We start from the raw sequence: 20,730 nt of genomic DNA, 5'->3' as shown, positions 1-20,730 counted from the left end.
AGATTTGATCCCGTTTCTTATACAAATATTAGAGAACAGCTGCAAAGCTAAAAGGAAAACAGATTTTAGCTCTGAAATGTATATGCTGAATACTTCTCACAGGCCAGACTGTAGAGGGCATTCTAAGCAGAAAAAGAAGAGAAAGGGTAAATTTAACTTGTTTTTTAAAATGGTTATTCCTGTTCTGCCCCTCTTCTCACTCTGTGAAATTGTTTCTGGTTCACTAAAATATTCCCAGAATACAACATGTGCAACCTATGGTATTATTGCAGTCATAGAACTGTGTCTTCTGGGATGTATTTAGTGAACAAGGAAATACCACTGCATTACAGACAGGAGAAAAAGGTAATTTAAACAGTGTAAGTTAAAATTTATTCCTTGCTGAATGCCCCCACAGCCAAGTTTGAATAGATATGCAGTACAGACATTTCTAGGCTAAATTCAATATTCATTTAGTTTTGCAATTTGCCTTTAAGGAGATGGAGGGAGAGATACTTCCTTCTAATAAAAAAAATTGCATCCACTGCTTAACTTTGGAATATTGAAATTGCAAACTGTGATGTTATAATTAACATATGACTGGTGAACAATTTAAGAGAAGGTTGCTGTGTAGTACTTTACGTGTAGTACTTGAAAACAATGTTCCCAGGCAGATTACCAGGTTGCTGAATAAAAATCCAGATAGCATTCACCCAAGAGTTGTGCAGTCACAATGTAAAGGAAAGTAAATCTTTGAATTAGGACCTGTCTCATCAAGAGAGAGGAATCCTCCTCCTTCCCCCACCCCATTTTAAACAGGGAAAATTTAAGCATTTTAGAAAGGAGTTGCTAAAATGTGATATTCAGCCCCTGGGAGGCTGGAAGGATGAACTTGTGGTTAAGGTACTGGAATGGTATAAGGGGTTTAATTCCCAGCTGCACAAGTCAGTTACGGCCTGAATTTTTTTTAGCTGCCATTGACTTGGAGGAGATCTGTGATTGCTCAACATCTTTGAAAGTCAGGCCTTTAATCTCTCTTTGCCCTCTCTGTACAATGGGGATAACACTTCCCTATCCCACAGCAGCAGAACGCGGATAAATGAACATCTGTGACGTGCTCAGATACAGGGGAGCAGATAAATAAAAATAAGGTCTATTTGGAATTCTGCGTTAACCTACCTTTAGTTGGGTTTCTGTGGGAGTGGGGGCCAGAAAGGGAGGCTGCCCCACTAACATCTCAAAGAGAATCACCCCAACGCTCCACCAGTCACAGAGCTGAGTATATCCTGAAAAGCAGGCAAAAGACAGTGTCCCCCGACCAATAAGAATTTGAGTACGTTGTTTCCTCTTCCAATTTAAATAATACTGAAAAACACAGCCTACGTTTTCATCTTCTCTCACACCTTTTCATTCTCAGTAGTGTGATTTGTGACCTAAAATTAAGTTACTCAAAATCCATATTCCTGTGCACCTTCTGCTGGCTGACCCAAATTCTATTCCTGAAAGCAGAGAAATCCTAATCGTGGCAGATAGAGATCATTCTCCATATTTTTAAGCATGACACTGGTGACTGAGGGCTGACAGCGAGCACGTAACTGGACAGAGCAAGGATTTTATCATGCATCATTCTGGCCCTATCCTGCCCCACAGCACATACTGTTCCTCAGAGGAAAATAAAATGCTTGATGACTGATCTACTGCCAAGATTATATAGAGGTGATGCTGAATTTTAAAATACAGTTCAGCGACACAGCAGGGCTCAGGGGATAGATGAAAGGACACAATCTTTTACTGGATTCCATGCAAACAGGAGCAATTTAAATCCTGAGACTACATAGTAAGATACAAGTTTGAGATTTTAAAGCCAACTAAAGGAGTTAGTCATTGATTTCAATGGAAGTTTGTGTGGCTAAATCCTCTAGTGCGTGATGTAAAGTCTATTGAAGCTAATGGAAAGGTGCCCACAGACTCCAATGGACATACAATCAGGCCTCCAGTGAACTTGAAAATCTCAGTTCATAACTATTCAATTTACAGCTCACGTCAGTACTGCATGGGCATCCACAAAGCATTAGCTTAAGTCCCCAAGCCCTGACCTGATGTTCAGTGTAAAACATGAAAGGTTTTTCTTCTTTGGCTGCCCAAAATCCTGGCCAGGAAGAGATATCCCTAGGACATTAATCATTTCCATGCCACAGTCAGCAGTCTGAATCAGTCAGTAGATGCCCTCTGTTGGCTGCTCATTGCCCTACGTGAATTAGCTAGTGATTTCAGGCCCATTCCTAGTGCCCAGCTTGGTTATCAGTCTCACAGTAAAACAATATCAATGCTGACACCTTTATTAGCTGCCTCAGTAGAAAAGTCAAGGACTGAATGGCCATGGAGGCAGAAGTGCCATCTCCACTCTCAAGGTGAATAGTACTGAGGCACATTGGTCTGGCACATGAAGAAATTTGCACTCGTCAAACAGGTGACTTAATGTCCAGGGCTGTCAAACTGACACTCTTCCCCAAAATTATATTTACTTAAATGAATGCTGCTGTTTTTTTTTTTTTAAACAGAACGAAAACAAAATAGAGCTCATCTACCTTTGCGAAGCAGTACTTCAGGAGCTATGTAATTAGGGGTCCCAACTAATGAGTGGGCTAAACATCTCTGATGCTGCTTTTTGGCTCTTTGCTCCAAGGTTTTCAACCTATCGCCACATCTACAGTTGGACACATCATCCCAAAGATCACTGGGCTCCATGCTGTCTTGTCTGCTATGGCTCCCTTTCAAACAGAAAAAGGAAGAAATAATTTAAAAAAAAAAAGTTTATTTTAATAGATTTATAAAACAGTTGTCAACTAGAGAGAAAAACAGATTACTAAATGGCTCGTTGTGCCATCCAGTATTTCCCCCTCTCTCTTGAGCAAAGATGAATAGGTTTAATCTGAAAAATTCTTCATTTTTGGCTAATTTTCCATAATGAGCCCCACTTCTCAGTCCCTTATTAAACCCTTCAGAAACACATCTCCAAGTAAAGACCAGATGGGTGTAATAAGTTTGGAGTATCTGTACAGATTGCCCTAAGACCACGATCAGGAATAAACAATGCCTGAACAATGGCATACATATGATCACTGAGGCCAGGAATACATCAAATGAGATTCTTTTAGGACTAGATCCTTTTGCCACCACTAGGGATTCCCCTTGAAGCCAGCGAGAACTGGATATTTATTGTTATCGCAGCAGTTTAAGCCACTGATGGGGGGACTTAAACTAGCAGTAGTTGAAAGCAAAAGACTGACACACCAAGGGTTATGTCTTCTCACGGCAAAACAAAATAACTGTGGCAGCAAGTCTCAGAATCCTGGTCTACAGATCTGAGTTTGCAGGGCTTGCGCTATGGCACTAAAAAAGGAGTCGTTTAGACACACGGGCTTGGGCTGGAGCTTAGACTGTGAAGCCCACCCTCTCCCCAGGCTTCAGAGCTTGAGCCTGAATGAATACATGGCTAGTTTTAGCACCGTGGTGTAAGCCCATGCCTGAACATCAGGGTTCTGAAACTTTTGCTGCCACGGGATTAGGGTGTTTTGTTTTTTTGGGTTTTTTTGCTGTGTAGTCATCTCCTTAAATACAGAAAATTTAGCATGAGAGTCACCAAGCCACTGGCTTAGGCCTCTTCACCTTTATCATGCATTAAAAGTTCAGTATACTCTAAGCTAGCACATTTGCAGAGACCACTATTTATTTCAAGGTGAAATAATACAACACACATCACAAATAGTACACGTAAGAACACTACCTTTCTGATAATACTTTGAATTGTGAGTCCATCTGAATCCAGTACAGAGCCCAAAATCAGTCAGCTTGATATGCCCATCAAGGTCTATCAAAATGTTGTCAGGCTTGATATCTCTATGGATAAATCCCATTTTGTGTACACTCTCTATGGCCAGAGTGAGCTCTGCAATATAAAAACGAGCTAGATGTTCTGGAAAGACCTCCATCCGTATCAGCAGACTCATCATGTCCCCACCAGGGATGTAGTCCATCACAAAGTACAAATTTTCTTTATCTTGAAAAGAGTAATAGAGTTTTACCACCCATTCATTGTCGGCCTCAGCAAGTATATCCCTTTCTGCTTTGACGTGAGCCACCTGGTTACGATTCAGTACATCCTTCTTTCTCAAGGTTTTCATGGCATAGAGGGCATGGGTATCCACTTTGCAGGCAAGGCACACCTCCCCAAAAGCACCAATACCTAGGGTCTTGATTTTTACAAACATAGATTTATCCATTTTGGCCCTCTTCAGTCTGTTGTAGTTGGACTCCTTTTGGTAGAGAATTTTCCTCATTTGCTCCTGCTCTGCTTCACAAAGGCCGGCCTTTATAAGAAAAAACAAATCAGAATAGCCAGTATAATTACATTCACAGCCAGAGACTAATCAAACTAGCATTTTGAAAGCATGTGGTTGGGAGAAATTAACCAGGAACTAGAAGAGACACACATGAATTTGTTTGCGCTACATCTGTAGATATATTTTTGAAACTCTTGCAATTTCACTGCATCCTGGCCTATCACCTCAATTTTTGCAAATCTTTGACCATTGCACTGAATCCAGTGTCTCTAGAGTGATTGACAGGAGGAGTTTATTTTAAAAAGAGAAGTCTGACCAGGAAATTGTGATTGTTTCTTTCAGATGTGGACCTTGCTACTATGATCCATGCCTTTGTCATCTTGAGACTGTATTACTACTGTACACTCCACATGGAATTACACCTTAAATCTATCTAGAAACTTAAGCTGGTGCAAGATGCAGCAGTCCACTTATTAAGTGGTGCTTCTCGGTGGCAGTATGTGTTATTAGCGCTCTGTTATCTGCAATGGATTTCTGTTAGTTTCTGAGAGGAGTTTAAGTGTTGATTCCAACCTAGGACTCTAAATAGGCTGGGACCTGCCCGCTGAAGAGACTGTCTTTCTCTCTGTGCCATGTTGCCACAGATGAATCAAGCTCAAGGGCCTCTGCTGATCACCTTTATTATACAAGGGAGGGAGCTGCTGACACAGCATTCTCTATAAAGATCCCTTTCTTTTGGAATGCTCTGCCCCCACGGTCCTGAATTCATTGGCTTTCTGGGCACTCTGGAAAACCCATCTGTTTAATCAGGCATTGGCTGAAGGCTGAGCCAACAGAGTGGGATTTCTGTCTGATGGGAAAGTGCAATGCAGAGGCGCTAAGCTGTAGTGTTCAGAGGACTGGAGGTCAAGTGTGCCATAGAGTGGGAGGAAAGGGTGTTGCTGTCGCTTTGGTTAATATTTATTTTGCATCTTGCGTGCCCTGGTGCTTTTAAAACATATGTCAAAGGCTCGCAAAGCTTTGATGTGGAGTCTGTATAGAAGTGAAATCTACAAATAAATAAAAAGAAGGGAAGGGGAGATTAAGGGAAACCTGCAGGACAGGTAGGATGAATTGCCAGATTCAAGCCAAAAAAACTCTAGAAATAACATTTTTAAAAGTGAGCAGAGGTACATATGTATGTGAAATACAAAGGCAGCATCTACTATTTTCATGTGAAATGATTCTTGCAGTTTTAGAGATTCCTGAGAGTCTGCACACTGCTGGTGGTTCAATCTAGGGGGAAATCTTTTGATATTCAAGATGGAGAATGTCACACTACATCACTGTATCTACCAATTTGTTTTAATGGGCAGTTGGTGAAGTTGGGTTGGCTGGTGGTGTGTGTATGTGGTTTTTGTTTTGGTGCAAACTCCTTTTCAATAACAAAGTGAGGGGAGACACGAGAGATTGAAAAAAGAGAAACTAAAGCAACCTGCTTCCTTACAAGACTGGGGCTTTATTAATTACCTATTACAAAAGGTCACACATAGAACTTTTTTAACTAAATATAAAAAGATATTAGACATATCAGACTATCACTACTCTGATCTCCAGTTTTCAGTTGCTGAAATTTTCAGAAGTTTCACTTGGCAGAAATATTTCATGCTTGATTTCTTCCTGAAAGTGATTTTTTTTTTTTTAAGTTTAAGCGAGCAGTTCATCTGTTCTTTAATGCAAGGAGAGTGTGCATATGCATGTGTGTGTAGGGAGGGGAGGAACACTGCCACAGTTTTTTTAAACACACACACACACATCCCATGTGTGCCTAAAATAGGCTCCTAAATAAAAGTGGCCTGGACTTAAAGAAGTGCTGAGCACCTGAAGCTCCCACGGGATCCTAACTTTAGGCACCTTGGTTTTATTTTATTCTTTTCAGTTGATTAATGTTACTCCTATACCAATCTGACCACGATTCATTTGTATTAAAACAAAAGAAAAAATTACTTTGGCCATTTCTTGCTCCAGCTGTAACCTTCTGTTGATTTTTTGCTGGTAGGTCTTTAGGACATTCTCCACATGTTGTTCCATGTAGAACTTGAAGGCAAATGGTGAGTAACTCTTAATTCGGGATTCTCTTTTTTCCTCATCTTTACCATTTTTTCGCACTGGCACAGGAGATGTCTGGATCTGCTTTTTATCCTTGCTTGTTTTTTCAACTTTAGCATTTTTGCTGCTTTTGTCATTTCTTTCACTATTTTCCTCAGCTTTATTGCACGTTGAATTGGGGACCCCCCGGAGGGTCTGTTCTACACTCACGCACAAACAGTTTATATCAAATTGCTCAGAGCTACCAGGAAGTAACAGATGCTTAGGATATGGTGGTGGAGGACACCTGGGCTCCTGATTACTGTAATCAACATCTAGTTGGTAGGCATTAGCTCCTCCAACAGGAAGTGGGTGCTGTTCAATGATCTCTAGGCTGTCCACAGGTGGGGCTTGTGCAGGTAGCCAGCCAGGGTGGGAAGGCCCCACAGCTGTTTGAGGCTCAGGTCTCATCACTCTCATGCTCTTCACTGGTTGGAGAATATGAGCAGATGTGACTGCTGTGATGGTATTTGGAGATGTAATTGAAGGATCAGGTTTTCCTGGAGGAACCTGTCTTATAGATACCGGCACTTGCTGCTGCTGCTGGTGGTTGTTAAAGGAGTTAGTTCTGCTTGGCACTGAGGCGTCTGGTCTGAAGGATACATGTTGCCGTGGGGATGTTTCTATCCCTGGGTTTTGTAAAGAATCACGGTGTGACGGTGCTGCCGTTTGCCACTGCTGAACTTGAGGATTATTCATGTCATACAGGTCCATGTTCAAGCTATTTCTAGATGGAGCTATTAGATTCTGTGGTGGGCTGTCTGAAAAGTCATTAGCAAATGCTGGACCTCTGGCTATCACATGCATCTGGTGAGAGGAAGGGCTTGTTTGTTTGTGATGAGTATGTATATACAGACTGGCTGGTGCCTGCTGAAATGCATGACCAGAGTTATTTTGAACTGTCCCTTTATTTGGAAGATTTGCATATCCTCCCTCCTGCTGCATTTTATTTTGGAAAGAGGGACTTCGCTGAACACCATACCCCATAGGTTCTCCCTGCACCATCATATGCTGCCTGCTGTAATGTGGGCCGTTTGAGCCATGAGTGGCCTGCAGCTGTAAAGCTTGGCTATTGTGATTAGTCACTGGATAATTAATCACAGGAGAGTCCATATTTGCAGAATATGTCTTTTGTTGATGGCTCCCAGGTGTGCTGTGAGAGCCTACTCCTGAAGGTCTTTGTACTGCAGCATTCATGGCTGCAGACTGCGAAGCAGAGAGTAAATAGTCCATGTATGTCCTCGGAACCTCACTAAGCATATTTGCACCTTCTGTTCCAAAGTTTGTCCCTTCATAGGCTGTATTACTGATCTGATGATAGGACGGAAAAGACTCATTTGATCCTTCAAAGCTTGGCCTGCGGGCTACGTTATTTGGCACAATACCCTTTCCTTTATAAAAAGACAAAAGAATGTTAGGAAACAATTCATCTGAACAAATTATATTACATAATCCATTCATCTATACACAAACAAATATTTTTGTATTGCATCTGTGTTGCCAAAATCAAACCAAACTAGATTAAGCTCTCTGACCATTTGAAGTACTAAGTATTATTATTAATAATCAACTGCAGTCTATAGCACTTTTCACCAAATGAATCACCAGTAGTTTTACCAAATCATGAAAATAGAAGCTCAAATATTTTAGTTATGATATCATCAGCTTGGATTTAAAAGTTGAAACAGTATCAGAGTCATGAATCACAAAGAGCTGGGAGCAGCAGATCTGAGCTCTGGAGAACTTGAAATGCTGCTGTCTAGGGGTGCTGCACCAATGGGAAAAGAGAATAGTAACAGGCTAGCAGAAATCAAACATTACTACCATTACTTATCTGTATTACAATATGGTCCAAATTGTGCTAGGTGCAACACACACGAATGTGTGTGTATAGATATACATCTACATGCATATAACACATATGAAGAAGCAGCCTCTACCCCACAGTGCTTACATTCAAAACAGTGCACTACCTAATAAAATTGGCCAACATTTCATTATTTTATAAAATTAAGTCTCCTATTACATGCAGCTGGGTTGGGTTTTTTTGGGGGGGGCAGGGTGCGTGTTAAAATGCAGGGCCAGATTCATCAAGGATTTACTGTGGCTTATGTCAGTGCCAGTTATTACTTCTGAGAACATTCAGCGCAAAAAAAAAAAAAATTCTGCAAACAATATTTTAAAATTCTGCAAATTTTATTTGTCAAATAAATGTGGAGGCTCCAGCATGGCATTTGGGAGCACAGGCCACCGGCTGTGTAGAGGTGGGAGATCACCCTGCAGCCTCCCCACCCTCCACCCTGGGACACAGACTCAGCGCTGAGGCTGCACTCAATGCTGACACAGTGTAAGGATAGGACCTGCCCCAGAAACACCCCAGGGCCCTGCCCCTCTGTGACAGGTGCACCAGGTATGGGCAGGCAGGCTCAGCAAGGCAGGATCCAAGTGTGGAGAGGCTTAGTGTGGGAGGATCCAGGTGTGGGTTGAGAGGGTTCTGTGTGGGGCAATGTGGGTGAAGGGCGGGATCTGGATGCACAGGGGGGTTCTGTGTGCCATGGTAATGGGACTCTGCAAGGGGTCCAGGTGAAGGTGATTGGGGTTCAGCGGTCTGGGTGTGGGGAGGATAGAGCTTGGCAGGCAGTTGGGGGGGGCTCAGCAGGGGGGTCCAGATGCTGGGTAAGTGGGGCAGGGATCCAGGTGCAGCTGGTTGGGGCTCGGTAGGGTGGGGATCCAGGTATGGGTGGCTCATCGGGCCAGTCCAGGTGTAGGGGGAGTGGGGCTCGCCAGGGAGGGTTCTGGGTGGGAGGCTCAGTGGGAGGGTCTGGGTACGAGGGGGTCTGGATGCACAGGGGTTGAGGGGATGGGAGAGTAGCCTCCTGTACAGTGATCCCTCCCCCTGCAGCTGACGAGCGATGGGTGCAGGAAGCGTGAGGGAGGAGAGGGGAAGGATGAGTTTGCAGAGCTTCCTATAGCCAGGGGAGAAATCTGGGGGTGGGTCTGACATAGCCCCGGCTGCTGTGCAGGGGATGAGGAAGTCCGGTCCTCTCCAGCCCAGCTGGAACTAGCTGCTGAGCCCAGCGCAAGGTAGGAGCCACCAGCTGGGTCTTCCCTAGTCCCATCCCCTGTCCCACAGTATTTTACCTCTCCGCTGGCTGCCCTGGGCACTGGAAACATACTGCTGGGGAGGGTCGCACGACCACTCTTGTGGCTTTCCCACCAGAAAGTCATTTCTCCGAAGGGGAGCAAAGAAATCTGCGGGGGATATACAATTCTGCACATGTGCAGTGGCACAGAATTCCCCCAGGAGTAAACAATTATCCCTTGGAGAAAGTCTACAGGGATACATATGGATGTGGAAGCAGAAATCTCCCATGTAGAAGTGGGGTTGTGCTGGGGCAGCACAGCCAGAAGAGTGGCTGGCACTGGTCTGGAAGGGAATGTGGCTTGCAGAGGCACTGATGCAGTATATCCACTCAGCATCTCTGCTGGCACGGCACATAGGGAGCATTGACTGCAAACTGAAGCTGCTTCCCCATCAGGAACCCTGAAGAAAAGCAACAGTGTGAACATTACTGTCCTGCTTTGGAGTTGTGCATGGGGACTTGCTGGTACAGAGACGTAATTTACATTACCTGGGACAGTGAATCTGATCAGACTGAGAAGTGTTTGGGTCTGTGGAGGTATATGACTCACCAGAAATGATTTTTGCCCACATTGTCCTATCTAGAAAGGCAAAATTTGAGGCTGCATATGTTTCATCTGGAAGAGTTTACGTCTTAGTGTATTTTGTAGCGTCCACTAACTACGACCATAGAGAACACTGATTCTTTCAGTCTCATCCACAGCTGATGTCAGATAGGCTCCATTTGGCTCTCAGTTGAATGCTAAAAATGTGCTACCAATTTTAACATTAAAAGTTAAAACCATATGAAGAAAGGAAAAGGATTTGAAAACGTACATGCCATAGACCGTAACTGGAAATCTCTGAAGCAAGGATTTAAACGCTCACACTGGGAATCTAAATGCTTCCAGCAAAGCTCGTATGCCATCTAATCAATTGCAGGAGGCCTACACAACCAGAAATCAAAATGTTTTTCTGGCATGTCAAACAGACACATGCCAATCACAAGCCACCTGAGTTTGGCTTTTTTGAGGATAACAAAGTGAAGGTTTAAACAGAACTTAAAAGAAAAGGGCTTTAAATAGTTGCAGTAGTGATTTGATCCTGAAATCTCCATAGTCTGGCATTCTGTTTAAATGAGACCAGGATGTGATCAAGAAGTAAAAGCAAAAGAAAATGAAAAACAGCTGGATAACTAGAACCTTTAGGCAGGAAAGATTGCAAGAACTGGGTTTCAAAAATGTGAACTGACCTACCAAAGGGAATATGTGCATTCAGGGGATAAGGATTTTAATATATTTGAAAGAAAAAAGTCCACCCTACATATAAGGAAAACATGGTTATTAAATAATCCTGTAATTATTATTTTAAATTCTTCCTAATGCTTATCTGAGGCCCTGTCTACACATGCCTTGCGCCCAAGTCCAAAAAAGGAGAGAGGAACCCTGGCAGTTACCAATCTGTTTGCCAGATTATCATCTCCCATACAAAACACCTGGAAGGGGGCCTGGGCTACGAAATCTCTACAAGTACTCTACTTCCCCATCACTCCCCTACACTGTTCCCCTGAAAGTGCAGGATTTGTAGAAAAGGCAGCGGGGCCCATCCCCACACATGGCAGAACCCAGAGCAGCTCCTCCATACCCTACTCCCTCATAGAGTGCAGTCCCTGGTAGCCACTATCACCCCCAACAGGAGAAATGGCTTTGTCCCCAGCTTTTGCAAGTAACCTCCATGGGCCTTTCCCTTCTTCCAGCTTTCCCTCTTCCCAGCCACTCCTCATTAGACTTGCCCAGGCTTAACTCCCTCCCCAGCACAGAGCCCTTATTGGGATCTGGAACGGGGAGAGATGGTGAGGGAAGTTACTGCATTAAGCTAAATCAGCTTAAGTGCATCTACATTAGGGGGTTGTGCCACTGTAACTAAACTGATTTTAAATTGATTTTGTTAAATAGTTAGGTACAAGTTTTCCAATACAGACGAGACCGTACAACTTTACCAGTTACCCGTAACATATAAAAACCCACCTCTGGCCAGAGAAGTGGTCATCCCAAGGTTGCTGTTAAGCCCATCCCACTTCACTTCCCCTATCCCGGTAATGACAATGCTATCCGATCCCATAGGTCGAATTACTTAGATCAGTGATTCTCAATCTTTCCAGACTCCTGTACCCTTGTCGGGAGTCGGATTTGTCTTGCCTAACTCCAAGTTTCACCTCACTGAAAAACCACTTGCTTACAAAATCAAACGAAAATACAAAAAAGGGTCACAGCACACAACTACTGAACAATTGCTTACTTTTCATTTTGTCTGTATCAAATGTTAGTTTGTAGTGACTTTGCTAGTGCTTTTTATGTAGCCTGTTGTAAAACTAGGCAACTAACTAGATCAGTTGGTATACTACCTGGAAGACCTCTGTGTACCCCCAGGGCTACACGTACCCCTGGTTGAGAACCACTGACTTAGAGGATGTCTATTCATTTTTCTACCAGGCTATTGGTTACTCTGGAGTGGGTGGGTCTCTCTCTCTCTCTCTGATCAGAAATTCCATCCCGGACCTGAGAAATCCTCCCAATGAAAGTTTTGTTGAAACTAGCACATTCCTGCAAAAAAGTTTGTTTCAATGAATTGGAATCTTCCAACAAAAAAATATTTTGTCAAAAAAATTCCCAACCAGCTCCAGCAGAGAGGAAATGGATTTCTTGGTAGTTGGGCCCATTCAAATAAAATGCACTTTAATAACGCCATCTGCAGCGTTACACATCTAGGAACAAGGAACGCAGGCCATATTCGCAGAATGGGACCTGTGTCCTGGAAAGCAGAGGCTCTGAAAAGAATGTAGGGATCACAGAGAAGAAGGAATGAGAATGCGTTCCCAATGCGATGCTGTGGCAAAAAGGGCTAATGCAGTCCTTGGAAATGTAAACAGGAGTGAGTAGCCTCGTGGACACTACACAGTCTTTGCTGGTATAGCTATGCTGGCAGAGCCCGCTAGTAGAAATGTAGTGTAAGCACATAGGAGTTCTGCTGGCATAGCTACCCTACCTTCCTGAATGACATTAGCTATGCCTACCAAAGCACCCTTCTGGTGGCACAGGTGTTACTACACCAGGGGTTTGCCAACATAACTACGTGTCTGCTGCAGGGGTGATTTTTTTCACACTGTTAGCCAACATAGCTATGGCGGCAAAACTCGGCTGAGTAGAGTAAGCCTGGGAGTAGGAGGTGATTTTACCTCTGTAAATTAGGCATAGATTTTTAATCGTGAGAGTGATTAACCACTGGAATAAACTACCAAGAAAGGTGATACTATATCTCTTGATGTCTTCAAATTAAGACTGGATGCCTTTCTGGAAGATATGTTTTAGCCAAACAAGTTATAATTTAGTCAAACAAGTTACTGTGAAAGTTAATGGCCTGTGATATACAGGCGGTCTGAGCAGATGATCTAACGGTCCCTTCTGGCCTTCAGTTCTATTGAATCCATGAAGTTGCTGGGCATTTCCAGTCTGTGAGACCAGACTCCTGTTGAATCTAGGGACCTTGCCACAGAAAGTATGTCCAGTTTGCTGTGGCGCATGCAGGGCCTTGCCCTCTTTCTCCTTAAAGTGGACTACATAGAACAGGGTTGAGGCACACCGGCAGCACTGAGTGGAGAAGTTAGTGTTGCAGTTCCTGTGAACAGAAAACTCCTGCCCCCTACTGTCAATTCAGCTCTTTTCACCAGCAACACATTCACTTTCAAAATAAATATATTGCAAGAAAGAGATGCTTAATTTAAAGGAAATTATGCTTACCCGGCGAGGTCTGCTTAATCACACGTACTATCTGTTCATTTCTAGGATCCAGATAGCCCATCTTACTAATGTACTCCAAAGCTGCTTCAATGCTTCTGCTGCCTGTCTGCTTCAGAGCTCGTACAGCCATCTCCTAAATAAAATTAAAAGCAGAGTAAGAGGTAAAGCATACAGTCAGACAACAATCAAGAATGATCTCTTAGTCTAGGGATCAACAGGACTTTTTATATTTAAAACAATATATTATACAATTCATACCAAATCAGGACTGATTACGACCAATTGGACTCGTATGTTTTAAAAATATTTGTGTGAGTTAAGTGACTTTTGTTTTGTTTTTTTAGATACTCAAATTCTGGCACGGTATTTGATACTCCACACCCGAAATGGACTGCATTGTTCTGTGGTATGCCAAATGACAGCTAGAAATTCTGGTAGCTACAGTTCTTTAATTTTATTTTCTCATTTGCTATAGTTCTACATTAGTGCAAATTTTTAAAAAGCAATTCAAATGTTGCTGCTATAAACAAACTCATATAAACAACATAGACTAAGAAAACAAGAATCACACACATATCCTAGGAAAATTCAGGTAAAACTCATCATACATGTTGGCACAGGTACTGTTTCAATGGCAAACCCTGCTAAAAAGCCAGGAGGTTCATTTAGTATAAACATTGTCCAGCCATCATATCCTGTAAGCTTTCCCCATGTCTCTTCTCCCCTCTGCAAGACAACAAGAAGTTGGGTCTGTTTAGAACAGGGGTTCTCAGGACAAATTTTTTGGCGGCCTCAGAGTGGCCTCTTGGGGTGGGGGTGGGGGGACAGAGCCTGAAGGTCCGTGACTGGGGGATGGGGATGGAGCCCAAAGCTGCGCAGCCAGAGCCCGGGGCCCATTGCTGTGCAGCCAGAGCCTGAAGCCCTGCAGCTGGGACCTGCTACCCCAAGGGTGAAGCCCAAAGCCTGAACGCAACCTCCTCTGGAAAGGTGGGGAACTCACCAGATGCCTGCTCCTCCAGCATTGTGCCCCAGCTGTCTCCAGAGCGGGGACAGGGCCCAACCCTTGCTTGCAGCCCCAGCAGCCAACACCAAGGCAGTGCATCCAGGAATAACAAAAGGGGAGAGGCTGCTGCTTTGCGCCCCCTGCCCTATATCACAGCCCAGAAGGCTGTGGCCGCAAGAAGAGCTACTTACCTAGGAGGACTGCTGTACATTTGCGGTAGCCAAGAGAGTAGCGTTCGAAGCAAGCAGCTGAGAGTTGGAGTTTAATACTATATGTGCTTTGATAAACTCAGGATTCCTGGGTTCTAATCTCAACTCTGCACTTAAATTGGGGTAAATCTACACTTAAAATGCTGCATCAGCACAGCTGCACGGATGCAGTTGCACTGCTGTAGCACTAAAGCAGCGCTAAGACGACAGGAGAGAACTCTCCTGTTGGCACAGTTAATCCACCTCCTTAAGAGGCGGTAGCTACGTCAGTGGGAGAAGCTCTCCCACCAACATAGCACTGTCTACATGGGAGGTGGGGGGTGTTAATATAACAAATTGGTTCTCAGCCAATGGGAGCTGCACAGCTGAAGGTAGGGGCGGGGGCAGCTTGCGGAGCCCCCTGGTTGCCCCTATGTGTAGGAGCCGGAGGGGGGACATGATGCTGCTTCTGGGAACTGCACGGAACCATGGCATACGCAGATTGGGGCAAACCCCAGACCCCACTCCCCAGCGGTAGTTTGAGGATCGAATTGAAAGGTCGGGTGGGCCGGACATGGCTTGCGGGCCGTAGTTTGCCCACCCCTCATCTATCATGTTGATTCATGAAACTATAGCATGTCTATGCAAATGGAGACCACATCTCAGGGACTTGCAGCACAGATAATAAAATCCAATTCTTTTTTGTGGGAGTGATAGATTACATGCTACCATAGAGTAGAGAGGTTCTCGGAAAATAATAGAACAGTTCTTGGAGCTAAACTGATTTACAACTCCTGAGGATTTACTCCCTCATTTAAAGTCAAAATTTTATGAACTGAAAAGGCAGAAATGAGGCAAAAAAATCTGCCTGGTGCAGTAACCAATGGTAATTTCAGAGCCAAAACATTCTTTTAGACAGAGAAATCAATCCAGCTCCCACTGAGGCCAACAAAAAGATTCCCACTGAGTGCAATGGGAGTTGGATCAGGCCCTTAGCTGCTGATTATTTTCTTTTCACTGAGCCAAATACTTTAAGTTGCATTATGGTTTTAGAAATCTAGCTGATGATTGCGTTTTAAGCTAACATTACAGCCAGCGGCCAGACTTTAATAAGAAACACAAGCTTGGGGCAGTGTGCACAGAAGTCACAAGGGAACAGATCAGTCCCAGCCACACGTCATTCTTTACATTCTATGTATTCTCTTCAGAGAATTCAAACACTCTCAGTGCAGCGCACCTTTTCTTTAGCATTGGCTGTGGCTGAAAAAAGAAAACAAGGGGGAAAAACCTGCTTTTAAAAATACTGTTACCTGTTAAAACATTAAGCAAGGAGATTTAAGTGGTCTGCTACATACCTGTGACATTCAATGTTTCTAACGTAAAAACTAAGGCACTTAAGCAGCCACCAGGTCAGCATCTCATGTAAAGTATGGACTCAGTATGAGGGGGTGGAGAAGTTGTCTTCCATGTTTGGTGGTGTACAGAGAGGAACAGGTGTTTGTGGACTTTCCAGACTCCACAGCTACAAGCAGTGACAGTGGATTGCATAACCAAACAATGGTAATCACCAGATCTATCTCTCATTCCCACTATCCAGGGTTGCTGGAACAATTTATATAGTGCGAGTGCTAAGAGCCATGGAACCAAACTGTAAACCCTATATATAATGGAAACCACTTCAAGCCAGGGAGTGTGACAGCACCCCTAGTTCCATCCCTAGGCCACTACCACAAGCCCTGAGCTGGCAGATAGCTGCTCTACAATAAGCAACAAGGCTTTGCCACAAGGAAAGTCACCTCTAAGCTCTGATGCCCAACAGGGAATATCTGTGTTTGACAGTAAACAGATAAGTGTATATACTTTATCTTAGTGTATGCAGTGAAGGCTTTCCCCATTTTAGCCTCCTGCCTGGCTGGAGGCCATCATCATTGGCAGAGCCTAGCATTCTTGCTGTACTACAGGGTTGTTCAGCAACATTTTTCATTCAAAAAGCTCCGAGTCACCAAAACATATTTATCATTGAATTGAAGATTGCTCAAGAGGTAAGTAATACTTTTTCTGAGAACACTGCGTCTGAAGGAGACAATAGGTCCTCCAAGATTTGGCGAGGATACTTAATTGCTAACAACAACAACAAAATTAATTACTGGATTCTCCATTCACAAATAAGGTTGGGTGACAGATGCAGGAAATGGATACAAATTCCCCAAGAAAAGGAGATCAAGATTGTGCCAGAACAGACGATCAAGACATGAGAATTAACCTTTCAAGCCTAGCCCATATTATATATAAACATATATAATACACACACACACACGTATATAAATAAAAATAAGCCTGGGGACTAATAAGCTTTAAAGAATGAACAAAAACAGGCTATTGCCAAGAGACAACTAGAATTTAGAAGCAGCAAAGAGTCCTGTGGCACCTTATAGACTAACAGACGTTTTGGAGCATGAGCTTTTAGAATTTAGAACACTTTTCAAGGCACTAGTAAATACTTAATCAAGAAGATGAAAGTTGTGGAACCGACATGATGTTTGCTGCCATCATATTGTTCACTCTGCTTGTGTGTTATAGCCCTTCCTTCACCATGTGCCTGTCTTATCTATTTAGAGGTAAGCTCTTTGAGGTGGGAGAGTCTACTCCTACCCTGTGTTTGTAGACTGCTTAGAACAATGGGCCCCATTCTTGGATGGTCATTAGGCACTACTGTAATGAACATGATTAAGATCAGTATGTCTGGTATGGTGACAGGGGGTCAAGCTGTTTGAGTAGATGAAACACTGGTTTAGATAGCAAAAACAACAGAGATTGCACATTTCATAATAAGATGATCAGTGCTAGGAAATTCATGTCAGAAATTGTTTTACTCAATATTCAAATTAATGACCTGAAGAAGAAATAATTTTCTTTCGTCTGGAACATTGAGAGGATTAAAGTTAAGGTGAGAAGGAGAAGATGGGGTGGGGAGGGATGGGACAGGACAGACAGACAGACACTTAAAAGTCGCTAAAGGATTTCCTCCCTTATTTCTTACAGCAAGGTTGTAATAGCATCATTCAGTACTACCCGTGGAGTGCTCACTGTGAGGAAGCATATAATGGTTTGGCCCTTAGATAGTAATCTGTCTGCAGGGAGAGTTGCTCATCTTTGAATGTCTGTCCATTCCCCAGCACAGTACTAAACTAATAAATAAATACCTGGTACGGAGGCAATGTTATGCAGCACTAAAGTGCAAACCAAGGTTCATAACCCTATTCTTTTTGTCTTATGACCCAAGCAGGTGGAAGCAGGGAGGACTTGTAGCAGCAATGCTTTCAGCTCCCAGGCCAGAAAGGGGATTACTACTAGCACCATTAACAGAAGTCGAAAGGAAGCTTATTTTAGTCCTCCCAGACAGAGAATAGCAATGGTAACGTGTATCAGGAGAGAATAGAGTAATGCAAAGTAAAACTAAGACAACGGCTTGATTTCCATTTCAGATGCTCAGAATTAGAGTTGCCAAAAAAATTTTAAATGTCAATTTTTTGGCAAAAATTTTCATTCAAAAATTGCTTTTGATAATAAAATAATTTTCAAACTATTTATCAGGTTTTTATAAACTATCTAGCTGGTCAAACTTCTCTGATTTTCAAAAAAATTAATCAATTTCACAAAAGCCAGAAAAATTTAAACAAGACTGGCATGAAGTTTATTTTCTGATTCTCTCAACCAGCTCTACCCAGAATCAGGAATTCATACCCCAGCTACATTTCCCCAGCAGGGAGAAGCTCCAGCCTCTGGAGTTGGGAGGCAGGTATATTTATACCTACTCAGAGTGAGCATCATGCCAGCTGCATGGAACTGACATAGAAAAGGGCCGATGAAAATAAGAATCAGAAAATGACAAAATTACCTAGAAAACTTCACAACTGATACAAACCATTTTAAAATACTTTAATGTAACACATTTGCATTAAACTAATAAACTGCACATAATGGTTTGTTCTCTATTGGCAAGTGTGGCTGCTCATCATTTCCAAACAAATGCTTGTAAGATGCAGTGATGACTTATAACAAGGCATTTCTAGACAGAGATTGTAGATGTAAACATTTCATTCAAGAGATGTTGCATGTTTAAAAAAAAAAATTACAAAAGGCTTTCAAACCCAGGAAGAGTTAATTACATAACTCCTGTTAAAGTCAATATCTGAGTGTGTATGTATGTATGTATACAGACACTTTTGTTGAAATGGGTTTAACTGTAATAGGCCTAGAAATCCCTTGAGGGCAACACATGAAAAAAGCCCCATGCATTCTCTCATGAAACAAACAAAAAACCCTATTCCTATATGTATTTTAGGCCAAACATGAAGATGCACTCTCTTGTTAAGATATGCAAGTCTGTAATGTAGACATGCCGTAAGTTGACCTATGGTCAAAGGCAACATGTAGGGAGGACATGGAGTGGGGAATCATGTGCCCCCCCTCCATTGGCCTGCCAGCATGGGGAGGGAGAGGGGCTCTGTCCTCCTTTCCCTGCGCCTCTCACCTACCCCCTCCACCCGTTCGGCTGTTCTCCCTGTTAGCAGGGTGGAGGGCGGGATGGAGCCACTTCTGCCTGAGAGCGCCTGGCTGGAGCCCCCTCCCACACCGTGGACTCCTCATTTCTGGCTCCCTGCCCAAGCTTGGCGGCCAGGGACAGGGGATGAGCATTCCGGGGAGGACGGGGGTTCCAACTCATTCAGCCTCTATCCCTGGCAGCAGGGCCTGGGCAGCAACCACTCAATTATTGGGGACAAGAGCCAAGCGAGCCAGAAACATGGCAGGAGGGAGAGGGGGTTCCCGCTTGCTCAGCCCCTGTCCCCGGCAGCTGAGCCCAGGCAGGGAGCAGGACACCGCTCTCTCTCAGCCAGGCGGAAACGGCTCCATCCTGCTTCCCGCCCGGCTGCCAGGGAGAGCGGCCAAAAGTACTGGGGGGAGGTGCAGGGAGAGAAGAACAGAGCTCCCGCAGGTAACGTGTGGCAGGGAGAGCGCAAGGGTTCAGGGCAGGGGTCACTGGACGAAGGACACATGGGACAAATCACATGTTCTCTCCTTTAAATTGTGGGGCCCCCCCTCAGTATAGGGATGCACCGATTGTCTATGCATATGGTGGTTCATGTCCACACTACTCTCCTTCTGGTGGTGGTGTGTGTCTTTACTAGGAGTGCTTCCACTGACTTGAGAGGGGCAGTGTGGGGGGCTGAGAGTCCACTCTGAGCTCCACACACAGCTCCCCGCTGAGAGCCTGGCTGCCCCCAGGCTCTTAGCTCAGCGCTCCCCACCGTCTGCTGAGAGCCTGGGCGGCTGCCAGACTCCCAGTGCGGAGCAGGGAACCTTGGCACAGCTTGGCTCCAAGCAAGGCAGGCACAGCTCAGCTGGGAGAAGGAAGCCTGGGGGCAGCCAGGCTCTAGCTGGAGCTCCCCACCCATCCCAGGGTGACAGCCCAAGCTGTGAGCAGTTTTCTTGTTAGTGTCACAGCTCCAGCCATGAAACTGACAAGAATGACAGCCAACAGCCGATGTAAGTAACCTGCAGTGTCTACATGACCACGGCAACACCCTAACTACACTAAGAAAGAAAGAAGAGAGAGAATGGAAAACTCCTCAGCTGGGCTCATTGACAGACAGAAGCTCCCACTCCTCTTACAAGCCAGAAAAACAGAAAGGAGTAGGAGAGAAAAGCAGCAGTGATGGAGCCTATTGCTTCTGGATCAGATGATCCTCAATTCAGGCCCCAGGAAGAAAAGAATCATCTTTGACTTACTGCCCCCAGTAATGCTTGTATGTTATCTTTCTATTTCCCCTTCCCTGGCAGATGCTAATTCAGAGGTTAACAAGTTTTCTTTGAATAGCTGTGCATCAATGAATTCTCTCTTTCTCCATAAACATGTAAAACTTCTTTTTCAAAATGACAACAAAACAAAATAACACAGCACCTAATAGGAGCATGTACAGGATTCCTTATGTATAGGATTCCGTTAGTTTAAGCAATGCAATTAGTAGGCCTTTCAAAGTAGTGTAAATATTGCCATCCCAGAACAGTAATGGTTGTCATCTAGTCCAGTGTCCTGTGCCAGTGGCATACTTATTGTTGATGTAGTTTAAAAAGAATACAAGCTATATAAATATCACTGGTCTGCTGTCAA

The 20,730-nt window shown here is 43.9% G+C and overlaps 1 protein-coding gene across 2 annotated transcripts in view; it reads right to left on the bottom strand.

Moving 5' to 3' along the window:
- LATS2 (large tumor suppressor kinase 2) overlaps positions 1 to 20,730 on the bottom strand; it is a 63,375-nt gene that overhangs the window by 2,859 nt on the left and 39,786 nt on the right. For both annotated transcript variants that reach the window (XM_050937161.1, XM_050937162.1), the window contains exons 3-7: positions 13,368 to 13,500; positions 6,309 to 7,840; positions 3,767 to 4,349; positions 2,568 to 2,750; positions 1,159 to 1,265 (exon numbers count right to left, since the gene is read on the bottom strand). In XM_050937161.1, the coding sequence (XP_050793118.1) occupies positions 1,159 to 1,265; positions 2,568 to 2,750; positions 3,767 to 4,349; positions 6,309 to 7,840; positions 13,368 to 13,500 (2,538 nt within the window). The remainder of the gene's footprint in view (positions 1 to 1,158; positions 1,266 to 2,567; positions 2,751 to 3,766; positions 4,350 to 6,308; positions 7,841 to 13,367; positions 13,501 to 20,730) is intronic.

This window comes from Gopherus flavomarginatus, chromosome 1, assembly GCF_025201925.1.
Source record: "Gopherus flavomarginatus isolate rGopFla2 chromosome 1, rGopFla2.mat.asm, whole genome shotgun sequence".
In the NCBI taxonomy this organism is placed as follows: Eukaryota; Metazoa; Chordata; order Testudines; family Testudinidae; genus Gopherus; species Gopherus flavomarginatus.
The sequence above is the reverse complement of the archived record's forward strand: the minus strand, read 5'-3'. Positions and strand labels throughout refer to the sequence as shown.